Source organism: Chanodichthys erythropterus, chromosome 12 (genome assembly GCF_024489055.1).
Source record: "Chanodichthys erythropterus isolate Z2021 chromosome 12, ASM2448905v1, whole genome shotgun sequence".
NCBI classification, from domain to species: Eukaryota; Metazoa; Chordata; class Actinopteri; order Cypriniformes; family Xenocyprididae; genus Chanodichthys; species Chanodichthys erythropterus.
Window position 1 is genome coordinate 36,661,251 of NC_090232.1, and position 25,381 is coordinate 36,686,631.

The window sequence follows — 25,381 nt, forward strand, 5'->3', positions numbered from 1 at the left end:
TTTAAAGCCACTCACAGCAGCCGCTTATCAGGGTCATCACAGATGAAAACAAACCCATAATTGTTGAGTGGTCAGCAGGGAGACATTGACAGTCCCTGATGATAGATTAGACTTTAGCGGAGCCGGTCACAGGTCAGTGAGGAAAGCACATGCAGGCCCGTCTCCTACAAACACTTCATCCAACACTGCTTCACTCATATACAATATGAACTAACCCCACCTTATAATTCCTCATCCAGCCAATGATTGTCCAGAGCATGCCAGTGCCAACCAGGCACAAGGCCAAAGCAAACACACTGCACAAACTGTTTCCACTTTAAACATGACCTATATGTTGCTTATAACAACAATGAACACTAACACAACAGGGTGATCATGAGGTAGAAGTTACTCCATCAGCACTTTCAATGCGTAAAACTAATCACCCATTTGGGGTCGTGGCTCATTGCAAGGAATCGCTTCTCAGAGGACACTGAGCCGTGACAAGAATCTTAACCGGAGGGAAATTGCTAAAGTGGTTTTGGATGAGTGCCGTTGACACGTAAGGGATACATTATATACTATATTGCAGGAAGCAGGCAGCAAACTGAGCAAGAAATGAATTACAAGACAAACATGATTATCTTTGAGTTCTGCACAGGAGCTCACATTGAACCTTTAAATGACATAAATAAAGTATTCATCAGGGATTTGAATTTGATTAAGCATTTTTGAACGATTAGAGTGAAAATCTTTATTTTTCCCAAACAGAGTTTGTGTATATTAAAATTATTCCAGTGTCCAAAAGCTATACACAAATGCATGTCATTGAGCATTGCATCAGTAAATAACATAAGAAAAAACACATATATATATATTTATTTTATATATTTAACATGCCCAATATACGGTAAAATGGGACTAAAGGCCCACCATACAGAAAAAATAGTATGAAGGTAAAAATAAATAAATAAATACATAAAATGTATGAAGATCAACCATATGACATTTAATTAAATATTAAATATAACATTAAATATTAATGGAACAACATAATTTGTGTAAAAAGAAATGGTAAAAAAAGCTTAAAATAAGGCGAGACACTGCAGGTGAATAGGGTAAAAAAAAATAATAATAATAATAATAATAATAATAGTTATCACCATACTTCCCCAGTGGATTGATTAAAATAAGGATTGCAAGTTTTCTAAAATGTTATGTTTAAATAATGCAAATGAGGCATCATTTATTTAAAAATGCACTAATTTGCATACATTTCTAGTATACATTTTTGAACATTGGATGAAGTCAGGTTCAAAATTCCTGTTTATACTGTATATTTATAGTTTTTTGACATTATTAGAGTCAAAGGTTTTTACAAAGGTGGTTTTGGGTATCTTTTTTATCAATTCAGAAAATACTGTAAACAATCAGAAGAAAAAAAAATCACATTATATATCATAGATGATCAAATCCCTCTGTAAAGTTTGGTGCGTGTAAGTGCCTCTGAGGTAGAGTTATATGGCTCAGTGTTGGAGAAAAAACTCATTTTGAGAAAACAGCCTTTAAAAATATGTGTTGTAATTGAAATCTATAGACAAAAATAGATAAGGTACCAAAAAATAAATGCACAATTGTGGATTTTGAATGTTTTCTTACCACTAGTCTGAAAAAAACACTTCATTAAAAGCCAAAAAGCCCAAAACCGAAACAGCGTTTTAGCCTGTAGTGTCTCGCCTTAATTAAAATTTGTTTAATCAGGCAAAGAGGCAGTGTATTTCTTCATTTTTGGCATTTCAAAACCTACTTTTACGGTATGTATTATGCTTTTAGTAAATTAAACATATCTTGGCGTGACAATGCAAGTGCAGCTTATGCAAGCTTCCTAGAATAACTGTTTTTGTTGTTGTTGTTGTTGTTGTTGTTTTTACATTAACAAGAACATCAGCAATCCTTGCCTTTATAAGTGATATAAAAAAAAAAAAAGTAGTTATGAGGGATTTGAATTTGACAAGTTATTAGAGTCAAAATACTTGATTTTGGAATCTCTTCTGAACTGAACTGTGTTTATATCAAAATCTCTGGGGAAAAATAATGCGAGTGTCCAAAAACTGCACAAATAGTGGCACATCAGTTGTGCATCAGTAAAACATCAGAAACTTGTTGTCAGTCCGAACATGAGAAAACTTAACTATTTTTAGGAGGCGACGATTTCGTATTAATTTATACAATGTGATTTGCATGGAAACAACTTCTACGAATATAGCATAAAAAGTCCACCCCTAAACCTAACTGTCAATGGGACGGTTAGTAGAGGTAGAGACGGGTAGAGACATCTTTTATCAAAGCCTGAAATATCATAAAAACCCTTGTTCATGATTTACTTTAATCAGCTTTAATCCCAAATTTACCTTTTCAACATCACATATCTTTAAATCCCCAAACTTTGAACAAAATTTCTGAATGCAAGTAAAAAATTTAAAGCCTTCATCTCATGAGACATTTGTGTTTGAATCAAAGATTATCTGCAGAAACAAATTCTGGCAAAGACAGATAAGTTTCCTATTAACTCTAAAAAAGCAGACAGCGCAATGTTAATACCTAAAACATATCTGTTTTATTCCCCCATAACAAGACACACAGCAATTCTACACAGCAATGTCTTGTTTGAAAATAGTGTCTGTGACCCCTGTGATAAATTATACTGATAAGGGAGCAAAGGTTACCAGGGAGCAATGTGGATAGTCCCTTTCAATGATTGTAATGTGTAGACCATTATGATTGCATCTAGAGTTTTCACAGGTTTGCTGTCAATATGGCATGACAGTTAAAGGCTTTTAGTGAAAGCTCCAGTGGCAATGTAAGACAGAGATGACTGGTTAAAAGCTAGAAGGGGGAATGAATCACCGAGGGTCAACTGTAGAATGGGAGTGCTATTAATGTAATGACCTGCTCTCAGCAGTGTCCATTTAGGTGACAGACAACAGTCCAACAAAATATGCAGTGCTAGAATTGATTTATTAGCGTTATTTAATGTGCAATGAGTGTTAAAATGCAAATAAACACTAACAATAAATGAATAAATAAAAACTGAAATATATTTTGGCTACTATTCTCCGTTCAATTACAGTGTCCAGTAAACTTTGTGTGTAATAAAGATAAAACTAGAATATTATAACAATGAAAACACTTGATATCGTTCAAAAGTTTGGGGTCAGTAAGATATTTTGGTAACAAAATGTTGCAGTGTCCTTGCAACATGTGTTTCATGTACTTACTGTGGTACTAACAGTAAATTATGCATAATTACATGCAACTAACCCTAATTATAAAGTATATGTTGTTATAGGGGTCATCTAATGCTATTTTTACAAAATAAGTCTCTAATGTCCCCAGAGTGCGAATGTGAAGTTTTAGCTCAAAATACCCCACAGATTATTTTTATAGCATGTTAAAGTTGCTAAAGAGGATGTTTTGTTTTATACATTTTTGCAATATTACTTGAAACTGTCTTTACTAACTGATAAAAGACTATTTATTAGGTGCACTGAAAGGAATAATATTGATATCATCTGTGCATGAGGTAGGACCTTAAAAACATCAGCCAATCGTTTACGTGATCATCGCGTAAAGATTGGCCCTCTGGCTTGTCAATCACTGCCGTGAAGTTCCTTGTGAGAAACGAGTGCGGCTGCGCGCTCCAGTAACTTTCCACACTCCACAGGCGCCGCATGCAATGTTTTTGTCAGGAGACAGGAGTAATAACTGCACAGTTACCTGCGGTGAGTCCGACATAATGAATCCACTAACACGACACAGCGAATGCCGGTCGTAAACAAACACTCGTGTTCCAATACTCGTGCATGAGTTTTGGGAGGCGTTCCTTCGAAATTTCAAAAACTCACTAACAGTCTTTGGTTTCTCAGTCGACGAAAAGATCCTCTTTATCACCTTTAAATTTGTCACTTTTTGCTCCGTTTTTGTGCGTGTCCCTATAAATGCAAATAAGCTGCTGCTCTAAAGAAGAGGGCGGAGTTTCAAGAGCTCATGTTATGCTGCATTCACGCCAACTCGTATTTACCGAAATCTTGAGATGACAACACGTGATGTTGTGTTCGGAGCTGTTCACGTCCTTTGACTGGGAATTATGCGTTTCTATGGCACCACTATCAACGCCTAAATGAATCTACAGCGGTCAGGTGGTATAGCAGCCACGTGGTACATCTGGGAGCTTTCAGAAAACTCCCAGCTTACAAGCTGTAATTACAAGCTCTACGAGGATGTGAACGCTTTTTACAAGCAGGAATCTCGTAACTACAGGAATTACAAGGCCGCGTGAATGTACCTTTAGCACTTAGCAGCGCCAATTGGCTCATGCAGATTCACTTAAAATGTCATAAACTGCGTTTTTAACAACAAGGACACCTTAAAATAAAGTCTAACTGATTTTATTTTCTTTGAAAGAAATGAATACTTTTATTCAGCAATGATGCATCAAATTATTTAAAAGTGACAGTAAATATTTTTAATAGTATTTTGTACTTTGTATTCATCAAAGAATCCTGAAAAAAAAAAAAGGATTATGGTTTCCATAAAACACAACACGAGTTTTCAACACTGATAATTATCCCAAATCATAATTATTACTATTTCTAAAGGATCATGTGATACTGAAGGCTGGAGTAAATATATTAAAGTTGAGTTAGAAAAGTTAAATTGTAATAATATTTCACAATATGACTGTTTTACTGTATTTTTGATCAAATCCTAAATGCAATAAAAAAGCATAAGAGACTTTTTTTTTCAAAAACATTAAACAATCTTTCCAGCCCCAAACTTTTAAATGGTAATGTACCAAGAAATTTGCTTATTGAACTAAAACGCTGCAAACATACAAAGTAATTATAGTGTAGTATATGCAGACTTTAACTGGGACATCTGGTTTAGTAGTCCTCTCCCAAAAGCCAGAATGTCCTCACCCAGCCCTTTCCCTGAAATGGAAGAGAACAGTGAGGTGAAAGCAGTTCCGAAGCTTTGAAAACTTGTTAAGAAGAGGCTATTGAGATCTATTTATAGGTCCTTGCCAGCTGTGGCTCGTTACCGAAGAAATATTTCCACTTTTTCTGAAAGTATGTTGCTATGTATACATAACTTTTCAGATATCGATGTTTACATCCTTGATTGTAGTTATGATGTCATTTTATTACATTATGGCTTTGTAACACAATGGATTTGTCACTGTTAGCACAAATAATGTTGAAGCACCAATCCTAAAATAAATATGTGTGAAAGGAATCAGTTGAGCGAATCGGATTGTTGTGACGTGGTAAGACAGCGAGATGAAAGAGAGATGTTTTTTTTTCTGAGGTGAATGTCAAAGTGACAGAAACTCTGTACCTTTATGTGAATGTCACCTCGCAGTTCACAGCGGAAAGTCCTGAAAGTGTCAAGGAGTGACTTGGTGGAACTGCTCACATGGATCTTCAGTGCTGGAGAGGGAAAAGTAAAATGTTATGATACCTGTCTACACTATTACGCAATCAAAGGCCGGTCAAAAATATGCTCGGGTCAAGGCTGTGGCAAGATCAAGCAACATCAATCACGTGGCTTTCATTTAAAACTCCTCTCTGACATCTTACTAATCTACTGTCAGCATATCCTTCATGAGCGATCTTACGTAATCCATATGTCTCCATCCTGGAAGCCGTGTTCACAGTGTCTCCAAATAAACAGTAGCGTGGCATTTTCAGACCCACAACCCCTGTCACACAAGGCCCTGTAACAAGCAATATGATTTTTTCATGATTCTGCATTCTTCCTCAACCTCTAGTAGTTTTAACAAATGCATTTCAGATGAAGTTTCTTCTATTCCTCTATCGTTGTAGTATGGCTTGCATGCCTAAATCACTTCTTTAATTATGGTATTATGTAATATAATGTACAATGATGTATTTTATTTGAATTTTTCTTATGTGGCAAGTTGGCAAGTTGGAATCACGGCGCAAATGCCAGAGCATGTAAACACTCCTCTGATGCATAAATTAACCAATCAAAATGAATATACAAATGCGTCATTGGTTTTCTATTGAAAACACATCTGAAAAAAGCAAGAGAGTGAAGAAATGAAATGTACTGTATAAACCTTTTGTATAAATAAACAGTCATAATCAAATATATTTATGAGAAGTCTCTCAAACCTGTAGAGCAATGCATGACTTGTTTCCTACACTATACTGAGATTGTGAAATATTACAATTTAAAATCACTGTATTTTATCATTACTCCAGTCTTAAGTATGACATGACCCTTCAAAAATCATTCTGATATGCTGATTTGCTACTGATAAAATATTTCTTATTATCACCTGATTTTTTTTTTATGAATAGAAAATGTATTTATTTATTTGTTTGTAACAATATAAAAGTCTTTACTGCCACTTTTGATTAGTTTAATACCTCTTTGTTGAATAAAAGTGTTCATACAAAGTTCTGGCATGAAACTCAGGCTAATAAGTCCTTTAACACACCTGCTAATCATCACATCAATATCTATAGGCCACAGATGATTGGTTCCTGCTGTAATAGTAGCCAATGAGCTGCGCACGTAATCTTTAAATAAATGAGTTAGCATTGCTTAGTAGCGCAGCGTGCTTCAAAAACCCTCCACCTTCCCCAGCTCCACCTGTATAGATCTGCTACGGTTATTCATGTACGCTATATTGTACAGCAGCAGCATGTTTTACTTGCTCACAGCAGCATGTCGTGTATGTATTGGCAGTAGCAAGTCCCGTACTTGCTCTGCAGCAGCAGCAATAATCAACAGCAGCAGCAGCAATTAAGCAGCAGCGTAGCAGATCTATTCTGCCAAGACCAAACATATCTACATTGTCATATCCATTACCATACCAAACACTCAGAGAATTGTCATGACAGAAAGTTTTTTTTTTTTTTTAAATCCTACCCTCAAACTTTTGAATAATAGTACACATTTTGTGAATATTCAGGACAGAAAATCAAGTGGGAATATGAGAGGCATACCAGGCACTCAAAGTTGAGTGCCAACTTTTGAGTGGCAAATTTTTTCCCAAGTACAAAGCTGTGGTGGAGGATGAGGGAATTTTTAAAATGTGGCTCTTGCAGACAAAAGGAATTTGCCAACCTAGCTCTTGAACTACTGCTAAGGTTGAGCCCCACTGATATGTTGTATACTTGTTCATATTTTAGTAAAAGAGCACCAATCGTGTACATGAAGGTTTAATCTTATGTTATATACAGTAAAATAAATTAGACCCCACTAAGTACTCATATTCTGAGCACAATTCTTTTTCCTGATTGATCAGGGTCATTGCAGGCAAATGAATATACAAGAATAGCCCAGCCAAAGAGCTGTCACCATCCAGTTATTACCTGAATGGACTCCAATGCGGACCCTCAGCTGCTGCTCTGGTACGTGTGGACTGTGGAAGCTCCTCATGCCCTGCACTATAGCTAATGACATTCTGGCTATTTCTTTTGCATGGTCATCTCCATTTCTTATAGGCAGGCCCGACACTACCATATAGGCATCGCCAATGGTTTCTACCTGGATACAGCAAAGGAAACATGAAGCAACCCATATCTTACAATGGAACGGTGAGGCATTCGTATTACGCACCTTATAAACATTGTGGTTGTCAATGATATTGTCAAAGTATGTGTAGAGATCATTCAGCACGTTCACAACCTACAGGAAAGGAAACAAGAGCGGTCAGTTTAAAGTCAGCTTAAGGATACAAAGATCAAAGTTTCTGTAAGGTGACAATAGTTTTCTGTTGTGGTTCAGCTGTGGGCTTCAGTATGGTCCAAAAATAGCCTCATGTGAATGTATTATTTCCACTTTAAGACTCAGGCGAGCTAGCGAGCCAACAGCTATGCTAACAGAAGCCTGATATTCGTGACAGAGTGGAGTTTTCGGCACTTGAGCCATGTCATCTAGTAATGTCAGGAGCTCTCATAGGACATATGAAACCCATTCCAGAGCTAACTATGTGGGTATTTGATCTTACAACAGACCCCTACACATACACACACACATTGTTTAACAAGTATTTCAAAGCCTTAGACAACTCAAGACAGCATCTCCTCAAGCCTGCCTGAATGGATCTGGACATATGTATTTTTCAAAATATGATCAAAATTCGTACAAATGACCCCACATAGGACCTACATTTTTAAAAACATCTGTGAATTGTTTTCGAAATGCCCACAAGGACCACTCAGAAAGTACCGGGCAGAAACTCTCTGAGATGTTGTTTGAGTCTTGGTGTCTTTCATCACCTGCATTGGCGTGAGGGATGCTGACATGGCTGTGAAGCCTTCAATGTCACTGAAATAGATGGTGACGCAGTCGTAGGTCTCTGCTCTCACTGTCTTTCCCGCTATGAGCTGAGCAGCCACAGATCTAAAAATATGAGAAAAAAGACAGGCACTTTTCAAAGGCAGGTTTCAAGTGGAGGCCTTGATGATGTTTATCACTGGTCTGGTCACGTAGGCTTGTTGTTACACCAGGTGCAAGTAAGTTTTTAGTAACTGAAGTGTTGAGGACGAATTCACTGAACAGTTGTGCCACTTTTGTGTGCAGTATGTCAACACAAAAACATGCATCTTTATTTACTAAGCATCCAGTTCAACCAGGTGTTAAACTCAAAATATTCTGTCATTAATAACTCACCCTCATGTCATTCATAATATTTCATTCCTCTTCAAAACCCAAATGAATATATTTTTAGATATTTTTGTTTCTCCAAATGAAATTTGGTAAACAGAAGCTCAACCTAAAAATGTACTGGTTCTTGTGTGTCAAGCAAGTATACAATTGAGCTTCATTTTACCACATTTGATGTACTCTACTCTACTCTACTCTACTGTACTCTACTCTACTGTACTCTACTCTAATATACTCAAATTAAATCTGTTCATCGAAAAAGTGATTACGTATCTTCAGAAGATTTGGATTACAGTGCTTAATTAATAAGGATTATGTTCACTATTCAAGTTTTGGGCGAATGGACTGTCAATGGAGAGACCGAAATATCTCAGATTTCATAGAAAATATCTTCCAGTTGTGCTTCGAAGAAGAACAAAAGTCTAAAGCCCGGAACACACCAAAATGATGCCAACGAACTAGTGGCGACGAAAGCAGACTGCGGGGTTGGCTCACTTCGGCAGCGTCTGGTTCCAAAGTTGCCCTGACACACCAAACCGACGCTCGACACCCGACGGCCAAGTAGCACGTCTGTTCTGTGCCTGCCTAGGAAGAAATGCCTTTCCGTACCAGCAGTAGCTGAACAGCCAATCAGAATGATCAGATGGCCCGATTGACCGACAAGCTCCGACGTTGATTCAACATGTTGGAAAAAGCCAACGAGGTCCAACTTCAGCCGACGGTGCAGGACACACTGTGAAAACTTAGTCGGCCGAGGAACAAAAACTGCCCGACGGCCGACCGTCGGCTTGGTGTATTCCGGGCTTTATGTATATGGATCGACATAAGAGTGAGTAATTGACAGCATTTCCAATTTTTTTTCAACTATCCCCTTAAAATGTGCTAAAACAGCTCAAAACCATATTCAAGTATTTTCAATTTTCAGTGCAAACATGATTTTGTTGTATGTAAATGAGATGTTAATACAGATTTTGCCTTAATACAAAGTAGTATACATAATGTTACTAAAACAAGATGATTTTCAAAACAAGATTTGATTACATTTTTATTGATCATTGCAGCAATAATTCATCAAATGACAGACAAGTGCACTATAACCCAAGCATATATCCAGTTTCGCAGAATTGTGGATTGCAAATGTTCAGCAGAAGAAAGAAATTCATTGGAACAACTTGAATGTGAGTAAATGATGACAGAATTTATTTTTTGGTGAACTATCCCTTTAAGGCCAAGACACAACAAACGGACATAAAAAAATAGCGGCGCTGAAAGCTGACTATGGTAATGTCTGTTGTCGCCTGTGTCAGGAACAAAAACCTTGAACACACTACAAAGACTAGCCAACAGCCAACACAGTTTTCTGTGCCTAGATGAGAGGAAATAACTCTCCACACCAGCAGGTGGCAGTAGTTTGAATTGGTCATTGATCACAGCCAAAAGAGCGTTCTGTGTATGCCCTCTTGACTGTCATTTGCATGCTTTTTTCACTTCCATTTTCCATCTTGTTCACTGGTTTACTAAACTGAACAGACAATCAGAGTAATTCAACATATCAATCCATGAAAAGCTGGCAATGGGGGTTCAATGGGACCAACCATTGGCTTGGCGTGTCACGGCCTATGCATATTTTCTTTTGCAAATTAGGTACTAAAATATCAGTTGGTGCAATGGTAACCGCATGATTTCAATTCCCCCATACTTAACCACAAACTTAGTGTGAGATTGTAAATCAAGGAACTGAAAAAAGAGAAGTATTCTAATGAAGAGAAAAGACTTCTACACTGTAAAAAATTACCGTGATTTTAACAGTAGAAGACTGTAAAAATGCTGCGGTGAAAAACTGTTAATTGGTTTACAGAAAGTTTCCGTACTATATACGGTGAATAACTGTAATAGATCTAACGGTACATTACGGTAAAATACCGTTAAATTCACAGTTTTTGAATGTGAAAAATAACAATTCATTGTAAAATTTACAGTGAAAAACCGTAAATTGACATTCCCACAATTCCCTGCGTGACACTTCACATTTGATACATTTTTGTTGAAATACTTATTAGTTTGTTTCTTATTAGTTTTTCTCATTTTTTTTCTCATCAGTTATGTACATTAGGGTTTTATCTTACATCTAATGTTGTTAAATTAATGTTTATTGCATTTTTAAAATTTCATGCATTTTACCATGATGATGTTTAGTGTTTGTATGAATGACACTGTGTGCACCTTCTATATATTAGTGTTGTCCTCCTCATCTTGTGGAAAATCTGCTTGTGATGAACTTTGATTCATCATGTGACTCTTATCACCACTGTGTTTGGTGACTGTCAGTGTATTATAAAGATACAAAACAGATATTAGTACTTCATTAGGTTGGTAAATTAACATTATATCAGTTAATGAAATATGTTATTTTACTGTAAATTTTACTGGGATTTTTTTTACAGTGTACTGAAATCCAATGTTAAATATACATATTTAAAATGTAAAATTCACATGTAACTCCGTAAGTATGTTTACGGTTTGATGTCATTTTTACAGTATTGTTCTGGTAACCACAGCTGCCGGTATTTTTCCGTAGAAACAACGGGATTTTTTTTACAGTGTAGGTCTAGGGTTTTTTTTTTTTTTTTTTGGTTATAATCTGGAGCGTTACCGTGGTAGCATCTGCGTGAGTAGTCCCTCTGCCCGCTTCTTCTCTTCCTGGAGTTCAGCGGTACGCTCACTAACTATCTCCTCAAGATTACATGCATACTGCTCCATACGGGACAGCAGGTCATCCAGAATGTTCTCAGACCCCCTGTGAACACACACAAATGATTAGCAATAGTCATTTAATATTATTACTGTTAATTAGCTTTTCATACTCATTAAAGATGCAGTAGCAATTCTTTACTGTCCCTTCAAGGAACATTTTATTGCAAAACAATTTTCATCAACATACAGTACATGTAACACAATTGCTCTTTTAATCTGTCTTTCTCTCTCTCGCCCTTGCTCCTCTAAGGCCAGTATAAATGTTTAGCGTGATACATTGTGACAGTGCTGTTCTCACGGGACTCTGTGCTCGCTGGGCTGTGTGTCTCTGGTCCCAGAGTGCTCATATCCTGTTTGTTTGTCTACCTGATTAAGCACTGTCATTTGTAAGTGTAATTAATGATCCTCTGTGTCCCTGCCCTGTTCTTCTTTATTACCTCAAAAGTGCTCATTAGTCACAACTACCCTCATTTAGAGCTGAAACAAGCACAAAGAGGAAGAATGTGCAACTGTTACAGTATCAAGACAGCATTAGATTGGAAGGGAGAGATAGCTATACACTACTGATGTCGCAGCACTGCCTTTAATCAGACTTATCTCAATGTTAACACTGACTTCACTTACTCTGCAAGTGGGGAAGATTGAATCAACAGAAACTCTAATAAAAGTGCAGTCCACAAAGGATCATAAAAGTCAGAGTGTCTTTGGTTCTCCCTGGTTTGTGGTATGCAAGTGCACAGACAAGGCCTTAAGCTTAGTCCGAGACTTAAATGCATGTTTGAGCTGTTTTACCTGAAAGCAACTTGCACTGACATATCTTAAAATATGTCTTGAGATGCACATCAGTAATGTCTTAGGCATGTTTATAAAAGCTACTTAAATGTCCTAATTTAACTAAAGCCTAATCCTGGCTTAATCTAAGACCTGTTCATAGAAACCAGGCCATAGAGGCTACTGTATATGGCATTAAATTAAAATACAGTTTATAATGTTTATTAGCTGATAAATAAGTGAGTGAAGTTAACTGTGATATAAAAATGAATAATAACACATCCTTCTGTGTTAATTTTTGTATTATTGATACACTATTATAGTATTTATACATATTTTGAAAGTTTTGTTCTGTGCTTTTTGTCATTTTTATCAATTTTTTTATTTTATCTTTTTTGCAGTTTTAGTTTTAGTAATTTAGTACTTAAGCAAATTTTATTTCAGTTTTCCATATGTATTTTATTTCAGCTTTATTATTTATCAGCTTTATTAAAATAATTTTTTAATGATTGTAAATAAAATGTCTCAATTGACTCAATCATACAATTTTTGGGGGGAAAAACGTTAAAGGGTTAGTTTCCCCAAAAATGAAATTATTGGGGAGTAATTAAGTACTCCCCCTCATGTTGTTCCTAACCTGTAAGACTTTCGTTCATCTTCGGAACACAAATTAAAATATTTTTGATAAAATCCGAGAGGTATATGACTCGTCCATAGACAACAATATAACCACCATTTTGACGGTCCAGAAAGGTACTAAAGACATTGTTTTTTTCATCAAAGACGACTTTATTCAACGCTTCCAGGTTCTACATCAGAACGCCGACTCATTATTGGCCGGCTCCTGTGGCAGCATCACACACACGCATCGTGCTGCTCACATGATCAGCTTTGGCCAATAGTTAGCCGGCATTCAGAAGTAAACACGGAAGCCTTCACTGTACTTACTGCTTCAACTGCGTAAAGATAATGACAGGGAAGAAAAGAGATTTTTGAATAAAGTTGTTATTTTTGTTTATATTGTGTTCCGAAGATGAACAAAGGTCTTACGGGTGTGGAACGACATGAGGGTGAGTAATTAATAACAGAACTTTCATTTTTGTAACCTTTTAATATGTCAGTCCCAACTCCCGACGAGACTGTAGAACTAATGTAGTACTAATTTCTTTAATAATAATAATACACTCTAAAAAATGCTGGGTTAAAAACAACCCAAGTTGGGTTGAAAATGGACAAACCCAGCGATTGGGTTGTTTTAACCCAGCGGTTGGGTTAAATGTTTGCCCAACCTGCTGGGTAGTTTTATTTAAACCAACTATTGTTTAAAAATTGCTATATGGCTGACTTAAAATGAACCCAAAATGGTTGGGAAATTAAAAACCAGATGCAATTAGAGGCAACAATAATAGACAAAAGGTGAATGTTTATTAATAAGCTTTAATATTTTATTAATATAAATGTAATAGTTTAATAGTTTATTAATATACATTTATTAATAAGCAACTTAATAAATGTTTATTGTTTAATAATTATTCATTGAACATTAATAAATGTTCATTTCCAACATACTTTGGGTTAATTTTAATTAAGCAATACAGTAATTTTTAAACAATAGTTGAGTTAAATAAAACTACCCAGCAGGTTGGGCAAACATTTAACCCTACCGCTGGGTTAAAACAACCCAATTGCTGGGTTAAAACAACCCAATTGCTGGGTTTGTCCATTTTCAACCCAACTTGGGTTGTTTTTAACCCAGCATTTTTTAGAGTGTATCAACAACAACAACAACAACAACAATAATTATTATTTAAACAATTCAGTGAATTAACCATTTCAGACTTCCCAAGACTACAAAAGAAATGTATACAAAAAAAAAACTAGAGGTGAACAACATATTATTGCTCTATGTCTTGCTTCATTACTGACCCATTAGGACAATTTTTTTTGATGGCAGTCCTGAGAGACGAGAAATCTGGTCTCTCGGCAGGTTTCTCCCTCCAGCAGCTGACCAGGAGACCGTCCAGTTCATCTACACATTCGGCTCGGTCTATGTGCGGCCTCAGTGGGCTACAGCCCCCCGCCCTGACCCTTTCCACAATCTCTGAAAAACAGACACGGAGAGAGTCCTTCCCAGGTGTCCATCTGCAGTGCTTTACTTTGGTTTTAACAACAGAAAAGCGTGTTATGGAGAGAGCGAGTGTATTGCCGTACCTCTAGCACTTAAGTGACTGTTGGGGATGTAGAAAGGCCCTCTGCGATATACCACCTCTTGAGCGATAATGGCAAAACTGTAGACGTCCCCTTTTTGAGTGCCATTAGCAGGCATGGACTGCCTCAGCAGCTCTGGTGCCCTCCATAGCAGAGCTTAAAATGCAAACGCATATTTACAGGACTGACAAAAATCTAACTAAGGACGAATTCCAATCAGAAGTGAGCATCACTTCTGCCCTACTCACTCCAAAGGGCAGAGCCTTTGAAGTGTGGACTTTAGAGGGAGCAGGGCACTTGCGTGTCACAATGTAGCCATTTGAGACAACCTGTAATGTTACTATTAGATAGGAATTTTTTAATATAATTGCTCTGCTCTTAATATAATTGTTGCAAATAAATATACATTTTATAATGATTTTTTTAAAATATAGTTTATATGTGTGTGTGTTCCCTCTCCTCTCTCAACTTTAAAACTTGACGTCTCTTGTTTGAACGCTGCAAATCATCACTACGTAATGTATCTAGCTATTAAACTCATTTATTACCTATAAAACCTATTTAAATTTCATATGAAATGTATGGCATAAATGTGTGTAAGATATCACAAACAACACAACTTGAATTATTCTGTTTATATGTTAACTCAGACTCTCCCGCCATCTAGCTATAAAATGAGTCGTGAGGACTTGCCACCCTGGGTCACATGACCATGAATGATAAAAATACTTCCTTGAAGTGACCATAACATGTGCTCTTTGCTAACTGATTTGTGGAAGGGCCTTTCTTGAAGGGATTCAGATGTCCACTTTTGTTTGGAACGCACCTACAAATGGCTTTTTCTTTTCCAAAAGTGATCTTCAAGACATAAAAACGCAGTTTGGAATTCATCCTAAAACTATAAAAATATGTTTGTATATACAGTATGTGTGCAAAATTGAACTCTAAACAAATTATTTAAGGAAAAAAAAAAAAAACTTTTTTTCTCTCTCTCTTTTTCCAAACAAACTTGGTGGAAAAGCATTTCTCGAAAGTTCCACATTTCCAGCTTACCGGTCCAGGGGTCAGATCCAGAGTCTGAACGCCTCAGTGCGTTAAGTCCAAAATCAGTGACCTTCAGGACAAAGCGGCTGTCCACCACACAGCTTGATGATGAGAGGTGACCGTGACAGTGCAGGGGACTGTGGTGCAAATAGTCCATGCCCTACAAGAGAGACAAAATTTATCCATCACTGTTTTATATTCTACTGTCAGCAAAATCATTTTAGACTAAGACACAGAGACAGTGACCTTTACAATGTCTAGCATGAGGGAATACTTAAAAGTCCAGTCCAGCTTGATCGACTCATTCTTCAAAATGTCCTGCAAAGTTTGGGAACAAAAACCTTTTGTTACAATGGTAATTCTTAAAATAATAAGATGCCACCTTCACGAGAGAACATAGCAGCTGGTATTCTGACAACAGCATTTTAATAATAGAATTGCTAAAATTTGTTAAAGAATTTTGTTTTAAAAATAGGTAACACTTTAGAATACTGTTCCGTCATTAATGAATAACTACACATGAACAAATGAGTAACACTCAATATTAACTTTCTAGAAACAGCAGTTAAAGGATTAGTTCACTTTCAAATGAAAATTACCCCAAGCTTTACTCACACCGTAAAAAAAAATCCCAGTAAAATTTACAGTAAAAAAATGGCAGCTGTGGTTGCCAGAACTTTACCGTAAAAAATACAGTAGCAATGTAAAAAAAAAAAAAATCTGTTAAATTTACGGTAAAATAACGTATTTCATTAACTGATATAATGTTAATTTACCAACCTAATGAAGTACTATATTGTTATTTTTCACTTCCAAAAACTGTGAATTCAACTGTATTTTACCATAAAATTACATTAAATGTACCGTTACATCTATTACAGTTATTCACCGTATATAGTACGGAAACTTTCTGTAAACCAATTGACAGTTTTTCACCGCAGCATTTTTACAGTCTTTTACTGTTAAAATCACGGTCATTTTTTACAGTGCACCCTCAAGCCATCCTAGGTGTCTATGACTTTCTTCTTTCTGATAAACATAATCAGAAAAATATTAATAAATATCCTGACGCATCCGAGTAATGGCAGTGAACAGGGTTCACGAGTATTAGCTGAAGAAACTGGGGGTTAATAAAGGCCTTCTGACGCGACTCGATGCATTTGTGTAAAAAAGAAATATATATTAATTAACATGTTATGAAGTAAAATATCTAGCTTCTGCTATACTGTTTTCAGTATTCGACGTACGAAGAAAGAGTATAACTGTTGCTGTTTAAAACGCTTATGCTACATCCTACGCCTTCCCTATTCAACTTACGAAAAAAGTGTAACTGACGCGACGCCAGTTTACACTTTCTTTGTAAGTTGAATACGGAAGGCAGTCTGGCGAAGCTAGATATTTTACTTCATAACTTGTTAAATATGGATATTTTTTTACACAAACGCATTGATTCACGTCAGAAGGCCTTTATTAACTTCCCGGAACCATGTGGAGTACAAATTTATGATGGATGGATGTGGATGGAGACACTTTCTTCAGCTCATACTCTCTGATCCCGCTCACTGCCATTATAAAGCTCGGATGGCTCGGAAAGCTCAGGATATTTATTAATATATCTCCAGTTGTGTTCATCAGAAAGAAGAAAGTCATATACATCTAGAATTAGCTTGAGGGTGAGTAAAGCTTGGGGTAATTTTCATTTGAAAATGAACAAGAAACTCTGATTACTAATTAGTAAGTACAGTAATAGTGTTCAATTGAATGAGGTAGTTCACTATTAGCTAATCAACTACTACTTTTTCATGCCTCCCACAGAGGACTAATACGAACTACATGTTCATAATTAATGTGAATGATGCATAATGTATAATTAATTCTAAACTGAAGATCATGGTAACCCACTAGTAAAGACTCGAGTGTTACTACATCCTTCTAAAGGAAATATAATTATTTGGAACAGTACTCTAAAGTGAAAAGCATGATAACTCTAGTAATGACTGAAATCATTGTAAACTTTTGAGTTTTTTGTAAGTTTTTGGATAGTAATTGCTTTTGACGGATTTAGTAACACTTGAGTCATTACTAGTGGATTACCATGATCTTCACTTTAGAATATTACATTACACTTACTTAATTCATAAATCCACAACTGCCATTATAAAAAACCCATAGGGAACTCCTGAGGGAATGCACAGATTTCCCATCCTGAACATCTCTGTTAGAAATAAACTGTTATCTTAGTGTTGTGTAATATCACCTGCAGACTTCCCTTAGGGCAGTACTCTGTGAGAACGAAGGGTTGATGGGTCTCCAGGGCCACTCCGATAAATTTACAAAGGTTATAGTGGGTCAGATCTCTGCACTGAAACACCCACATGCATGTGTCATAGTTTTGTTGTGACTAAAATTCAGTATTTGTCAATGTTTTAAGGAGATTTCACCTGTTTGAATTCTGCCAGCAGCTCGCTGTTCAGATGAGTGCTTCTTAAATTCAGAAAACAAACAGAACAAATCGTCCCCTGAGGGAAAAATAAAAATAATTTGAACTATGAACAGATTTATAGGACAGCTTGGCCAATGTTTTGTAGCATAAACTGTGTCAAGTCAGAACGCAGTGATGTAAATGTTTAATCACTAAGATCCCAAATACTTCACTTTGTAGACTGCGGTTCTCTGTGCTGATGGCTTGTCCTGCATACTGATTATGATAGATTCCAAAGAAGCCTGAATGGGTTTGGATCTGTGGGACTAAACCAAAGAAAGGGAGAGCCTATTATTAATGTAATAGATTCATTCATAACGCATAGTAAATCCAAAAATGCGGGCCAGAAGAGTTACTTAATCCAAATATGATGCATTAAATCATTTCAAAACCTTTGTTGGCACGGTCGAGGAGTGATGCTCCATCATTATGACGTCTTCAGCATTGACTGTCCACAACATCTTGGAGGCTTCCTCCTGGAGTTTGTACTTCCTGGTAATAAAAATGAATTCAGTCTAGAGACTGGAGAAAATTTAAGAACTTATTTTTACAAAGAAAAATAAATACTGAGGAAAAACTGAAGAACTGCAGAGGTTTTGACTGAATAAGGCCTGCATTTTGGATATCAGCTGAAATGTTTTAGCTGTTTGCCTAGCAAAAAACATCTCTTGGAAAGGAGAATCAAAGTATATACATCTAATTTATGCAAATTATCGAATTTCGATGCTTGGTTCAGCAATTCTGAAAGTTTAAGAGCAGTTAAAAATACACACTTTGACTATTACCTGTAAAGAACACAGATCGCAAGCGTTCCTGCAGCCACCAAGCCAGCAATAATCCCCAAGGCAATCAACAATTTTCTCTCTGAAAATAAAACATACATTTGTAATCTGCAGGTCTGCAGTGTGATTAGCTCTCGCTTGGTGTCAACATCCAACTACGTCCATTTATAGAAGTATGATACAGCAAGACTTGAAGCCGCCAAGGGTAATTCTGTAGGAATGCAATATGAAACAGTCACCTTTTCAGAATTCTGATAGAAGGATTATATCTGGTTGCATAAGACTGTCCTGGCTTTATTGCTTCGACCTGTTAGCTTGGGGGAGATTCAGTCAGTGAATACCTGAGAAATCTATATTGCTGTTGAGTTGGACATTTGGGTCTTGCAGGCATTGGTACATAATTCAAGATTTTTTTCTCCCCTTTTTTTAATCAAAGCGAGGGTATGGGGCAATGCCAAAAAAATGAAAAGGAAGGGGTTGGAAAACAAGGGCTGGGTGGTGGGGTGTGAATGCACTGATGTGAGGAGTAAAGGTGGGCTTTTGATGCCCCCTACTGGAAGCAAAGTTACTGCACTATGGCCTCTGACTGACTCCTTGAAGAAGTTGATAAGCAATAACCAAATGAACACTCTGCCAAGCTTCATATCATGTTGCTGTGTGTTATTACCACACAGACACTTTACAAATTAGTGAAGAGTGGGCCAATTGTGTAATACATTCAGCAACTTTTAGGCCATGAAAGTCACAAAACCAACATGTGGCTGATTGGAAAATGTGCCTCTACCTACATTTTTACAAAACCCCAAAACTTAGCTATATATACAATTCACTGCTGTTTCCAGCTGAAAATAAGACTGTAGTGGCAGTAAAACACTGACTATTCCTTTTCATACAAATTATGATTGCAGGGGCTGATTATTGATTAATAAAGACTTATTTATGTGCTATTTCACACAATGCTATTTTATGATTTTTGAATGGTTCTAATGGGGTCTAATGAAGTTCATGGATTCTCATCCATGGAATGTGGTCGGTTTTTTAAGCTAAAAGCCTATATGAAATGCCATAGAGGTAAAATAATTGTTCAGACACTTTGCATCATAGAAATACATTATATTTTAAAGTATATAATAGAATACCATTATTTTAAATTGTAATAATATTTCACAGTTTTGCTGTTTTTTCTGTATGTTTGATTTACACCATGATGAGCTTTGAGACATGATCAACAGAGGGTTTTTCACAGCTTACCTGACTGAAAGAGCTCATTATTTATGCAGCTCATTAGAGCTCTTTATGCGATTCTATATATTATTTAAATATTATTTTTTTGGCCTTATTTCAGTGACTTAAGTTTTTTGTTTTTTCAATAACCACGCATAAACATTATTCCTTCAAAAATACAAACATGTACATACATGTTCCTCAAATATTATGGTAGCCTAGTTTGTGCTGAATACAGTGTAATGACACTTTTGTCATTTCTATGTTTATGAACAACTGAAAAAAGCACAAATGTCAGGGCATGTCAAAACTTCTCCAGGCCCCAAATCAGCCTCCGATTCCAAAGGGTTAACTTGAGTACTCAAATTCAATCAAGGAATTGTAACAGCCTTAGGTGGCACATTATTTTCAATAAACTTCTAATAGACTTCTAATCTTTTAGCTCCACTCACAATTCATTTCTGCCTCTACGTACATACCAAATTAATAAAACATTATTCAAAACAGCCGATTCAAGTTAATTTGTTTCAGATAAACCTGAAAATGCCTTTACTGACACTCACTAGACATTTTTCTAAAATTTGAAAGTGTTGCGAAACATGCAAGAAGCAACATAAGACACACGGACATGTTTTTTTCAATGAGCCTGGGTTGCCAAATACCTAGATTGATGCAGAGTTCTCCTTGAAAGCCACAATCTGGAGAGTCTTTGGGAGGAGTTGTCCGTCCTCCAGGCCAGCGGATGTGAACCCCTTTCACTGCCTTATATGTCCCAAAATAGTTTGCAATGACCTGTGTGGAGAACCCAGTGCCTCATTTGACAAATGTAATCCAGAATAGCAGAGCAGTTTTCAGATGGCTTCCAGTGGTTGTGCTTGCGGTCGGTCTAAGTAGTAAACATATGGCGGTATCTCACCTGACTCTGTTCATTACTATCTTGAATCTGTTTCATCATGTAGTGTAACTCACGATCTCCATTTGCATCAATAGTTACATCTCCTTGGATACCTGTATAACAAAAAGTCACAAAGCATGTACCAAAATGAAATCCTGTCAACTTGGTGGCAGTTTTATTTACAATTGGAAATGATATGAATTGCAGGTTTAGGAAGGATAATGCTCAAGTACCCCCTCAACAAACCCAAATTAGAATTAGGTTATGTATAACTCTTATTATTCTCAGCATGCAAGCTTAAGGTTTGGGAAAGTTAAATTATTTCATTATAACAAATTTGCACAGTGTTTGCTATCCAATTTGGAATTACTAGATATAGTTTAAGCTCTGCAAACCTTTAATGGTCCTGTTCCGCATTCGTCTAGTAATGGCTAAGCCATCATACGGATTTCCATTTTCTGCCAAAGTTTCATTCAGTGCATGGGCATACAGCCAGACAGTATCGTGGGCTATAGCTGCTAGCACTGACACCTGTTGAGTTAAAACAATTGAACTCATAATGAAAATCTAAATTCTGAATTAGGTTGCCCCATCTACCCCAAAACACTGATGGTGTCACTGATAATAGACTCGTCCTTTGTTCATGTCTATAAAGTAAAAACCAACCTTCTCACTATTAGGAGTATATGTATAGCCAAAGTCTATTTTGGATCTTCTGATGACTTTCTCTGAGAAGGCCTGATACTGTTTATCACTGGGTTTATATAGAGACACGAAAAACAGAGCCTGATAAGCTTGCCTGGCCACTGAGTCATGTTCATCACCTGAGAGAGAAGAAAAACATTCACTATAAATAGAAAATTACATCATATTCAGCAATATCTCATTTTATGAGGTAAGCAAAGTCATTGCTTTTGTGGTAATGCAACACACCTTGTTTCCAGTCAAAACTGCCAAACAAGACCTTTTGCTTGTAAGGCTCGAAACAAAGGAAAATAAAATCTCCGTTAGTCAAGCCTTTCTTGTGAGCTTCAATTAGCAAGCTGCGAACCACCTTGCCATGTGCGGATATCACAATAACTGTACAGGCGAAAACACAAATGGTTGCGTTGTTTAGTTCCTCACAGGTTTTTGTGAGAACAAATTCTCATTTTCATTCAAAGAATTTCTTACTGCGAGAGACTTGAGCCATCTCAGTTAAGACCCAGGACCAGGTCGATAAAGACCCTTGGGAGAGAGAGCCATGGATCTCTTGATACTTGGTCACTGTGATGTTATTGTGCTCTGCTTGATACCTTTGAAGAAATCAGGTTTAATAATTACATTAAAAATTAAAGCGTGAACCACTTTTCTTAAATGAACTTCTTGACTGCTTAATAGCAACTACAAATATGTATCAAAACCCATAAAATCCCATAAAAAATATACCTTCATACACTGTATTAAAATAAAATACACACTCTTCGGCAAACCACTTTGCGGAGGAGGGAAAAAAAATACTATGGTAGTCAATGGGGCCGAGATCTGCTTGGTTACAAACATTCTTCCAAATAACTTCCTTTGTGTTCAGCAGAAAAAAAAGAAAGAAATTTATACAGGTTTGGAATAACAGAATTTTCTATCCTTTTAAAATCTTTGTGTTTAGTGTTGAAATTAAATTCACAGGAAAAAACATGTATATTTCATTAACTAAATATAAAATAATATTAATAAATAATATTAATATACCATATTAACTTCACCTTTATGATAGTATGACAACCACTTTGAAAACACAGGTGGTAAAGAGAAAGCCATATAATTAATCAAAATTTATCATAAGTGCAGTGTCATATACACACAAATACAAAACACACGACTCTAAAAGAATGTAATAAACATTAATTTAACAACATAAGATGTAGCCTAAAAATAAACTTTTTCAGTAATAATAATAATAATAATAATAATAATCAAATATGAGCTGTCAGTCAGGCACACAGAGAATTCTGGGAATGTCAAATTAATGTTTTTTCACTGTAAATTGTAAGATGACCTTCTTTTTCACAGTATTTTACTGTAAAATTACTTGACAGTTTATAGAGGGGATTGTTAACCAATTAACAGGTTTTGGCCATATTTTTTTTACAGTCTTTTACTGTTAAAATGATCATTTACAGTGTACATACAGTGTAATATACATCGAGTTTCATGGTACATTACATACTTGATCCCCTCGGCAGGAATTGTCCAGAAAGGTTTGCTTTCATGGATGATGCCTATGCGCTTCCAGCCGAACCGTTTACAGATTTCCACAAAGAAAGCTCCTAGTTTAGTGAAAGGTCCAAACACTCTTGTTAAAGTCGGATAGGCCTGAATTCAAAGGGGCCAAAAAAACATTTAGCAACCAAAATTCAAAGTGCATTTTAAGATACAAACATTAATGGTACAACCAACCTTCTTATCTAGAAACTGTTGCTCTGCACATAACGGACTGATGACAGCAATGTTCCAATAAGCTGCTAGTTTAGCAGTCACTGCACAGACCTTGAATAAGAATTAGCAACAGATGATAATACTCAATTTCCTACTCAATGAACATTAGATAGTTCTTTGTCTTGTAATGATGATATCTTGTGATAAATGAGATTATAACGAGTTTTGTAATTACTTTTTGATAGCCCTTCATGCGTTAAAAGTCAATTTTAAGCTTTAATTGGAACTGCGTGCTTGTAGAAGACAGATACCTTAATTTGAAAGTCTATTGTCTGAGTAATGATATAATGAGTGAGTGTGATTGTTATTTCTGACATGTTCCGTTTGAGCTGGCTGTATTTTTATTATTTATTTTGACCTTCAATTGTCTAGTAAAAATAATGCTAAAGCAACCACATACATTTGAGCAAGATGGTCCGATGAAAGCGCTGTAATTGTGTCTATGGTAAAGCGACACAATTTTCCCTGGGCCACGAAGATCACTGCATTCATCATCCACAAAATGGTAATCCAGATAATGCCCTGACACAAATCATTCAAAGTATTACATTAAAGATGATATATAAATATTGCTCATCTTCCTTTTATACTTGGTACAAATAGTTCACTGACCTTGCAGTAGGTTTGTACTGTTGTTTACAGAACTGATAGCGACAAGAGCTCCAGCCCCAATACGACCAAGGCTGAAAAAAATGGAGGTGTTGGGCATGGAGATCAACAAGGTGAATCTGGTGCCCAAACTGAGATGAACCAGAGCCATCAAAATGAGCAGTAAGCCAGGAACTCTCTCGAAGTGCACTGTAAACCCAAAACAGTATAACTAACTTATAATGGAAATGTGAAAACAATTTTAACTAACTATTATTTTTGAGTTCATTCAACACCTATCAGAGATTTAAGTTAACACTAAATATATTTTTGAGTTTTGCCAACTTATGCGGGATTACAGTGTACTTAAAACTTTGAGTTGCATTAAATTAAAATGAACAAAACACTAAATATATATTTTGATTTAAAATAATGTTTGTTTGTAATTTACAGTTATTCAAAAAAAAAACTAACTATGCTTACTGATGATATTTAAGTTTGCAAACTTACAAAAACAGAGGCAATCAGTTGCCTCAATTTTTTTGAGTTAGTAGAACTTATCCGGGTTTACAGTGTGCTTCATTAACTCTAAATGGCATATTAGTCAAAATATACATTCATATGTAACAGTACACACAGAGATATATTTGTACAAATGTTTCACCTGTAAGCAAACTATGTATAAATGAATACATCTAATCTAATTTTAGCATGTCAATTAATAATAACTGAAATTACTGTACTTACCACTCATTTCAAAAGAATAAGTCCAGCTTCAATGCAGAGGATGATTAAAATTAGTCAAACAAATTAAAAAAAAGGGACCTTGCATCAGAAACTACCTGTATCGAGGATGGGAAAATATCCAGTGGCAAACTGTGGCCATATGGTTTAGCTCTGAAATCAGCCATCCACAACAATGATCTCCCCAGAGTGACTGTAAATCAAGGGTCTCACATTAATACTGCTCTGTATCTCAAGCTGTGGTGCTCCTCTGACGTATGTTTATAGCTAAAAAAACAAAACATATGAGTAAACACTGGTCTACAGATGTCTATGGGAATTCTCATGTCTACGAGGTCTGGATGGAAAAAAAAAAAGTGTTTTTCTGTCAGTTCTTTGAGTGATAGCGTAGCTTTTTGCTTACATACACAAGGGCTCTTTTTTGTTGTTTGTAAGCAGGCTCTTCACATATTTAATAATAGCAAGAAAGAAAGGAACTGTAAATTAAAATACACTTAAATTGCCAACTTCTTGTGTCCCAAAGAAAACTTGAAAGAAGAATATAAATGTGTATTTAGTACATTAATTAACAATTATAGATCAAGAATCAGCCAGGTCAAGAATGAGAGGTCAAAAGGTTAGAGTTAAAATAAGAACAGTGTCAGCTCCCTGCATACTGGCACTTTGTTTGGATGCTTTTATATCGTGGGAATGCCCTCTAGTGTCTGTCCATTTCACAAGCCAGAAAACATT

General features: G+C 36.1%; 1 protein-coding gene across 2 annotated transcripts; it reads right to left on the reverse strand.

Moving 5' to 3' along the window:
- Positions 1-4,592: 4,592 nt before the first annotated feature.
- si:dkey-37g12.1 (atrial natriuretic peptide receptor 1) lies at positions 4,593-24,815 on the reverse strand. Of its 2 annotated transcripts, XM_067403348.1 has the most exons (27): positions 24,653-24,815; positions 23,930-24,115; positions 23,718-23,839; positions 23,279-23,368; positions 23,049-23,194; positions 22,016-22,137; positions 21,776-21,922; positions 21,509-21,666; positions 21,238-21,373; positions 20,864-20,955; positions 20,610-20,739; positions 18,727-18,805; positions 18,334-18,433; positions 18,115-18,207; positions 17,901-17,978; positions 17,717-17,821; positions 15,706-15,777; positions 15,469-15,619; positions 14,419-14,571; positions 14,134-14,308; positions 11,336-11,479; positions 8,295-8,418; positions 7,633-7,701; positions 7,386-7,560; positions 5,657-5,755; positions 5,377-5,468; positions 4,593-4,970 (listed from the first exon to the last, which is right to left on the reverse strand). In XM_067403348.1, exons 1-27 carry the CDS (start codon positions 24,657-24,659, stop codon positions 4,923-4,925), a joined length of 3,093 nt encoding a protein of 1,030 aa, XP_067259449.1. In that variant the 5' UTR covers positions 24,660-24,815; the 3' UTR covers positions 4,593-4,922. The 2 variants fall into 2 exon arrangements, with proteins under 2 accessions (XP_067259449.1, XP_067259450.1); XM_067403349.1 differs by lacking the exon at positions 5,657-5,755.
- Positions 24,816-25,381: the final 566 nt, after the last annotated feature.

What these genes read in the sequence shown, in the direction of transcription:
- si:dkey-37g12.1 (XM_067403348.1), bottom strand. An exon ending in GATGGCTCAAGTCTCTCGCA is followed by an intron (nt 21,923 to 22,015) that starts GTAAGAAATTCT and finishes TCGCCTGTACAG; the next exon opens with TTATTGTGATATCCGCACAT. An exon ending in CTCACGCAGATGCTACCACG is followed by an intron (nt 8,419 to 11,335) that starts GTAACGCTCCAG and finishes TCATATTTTTAG; the next exon opens with ATCTGTGGCTGCTCAGCTCA.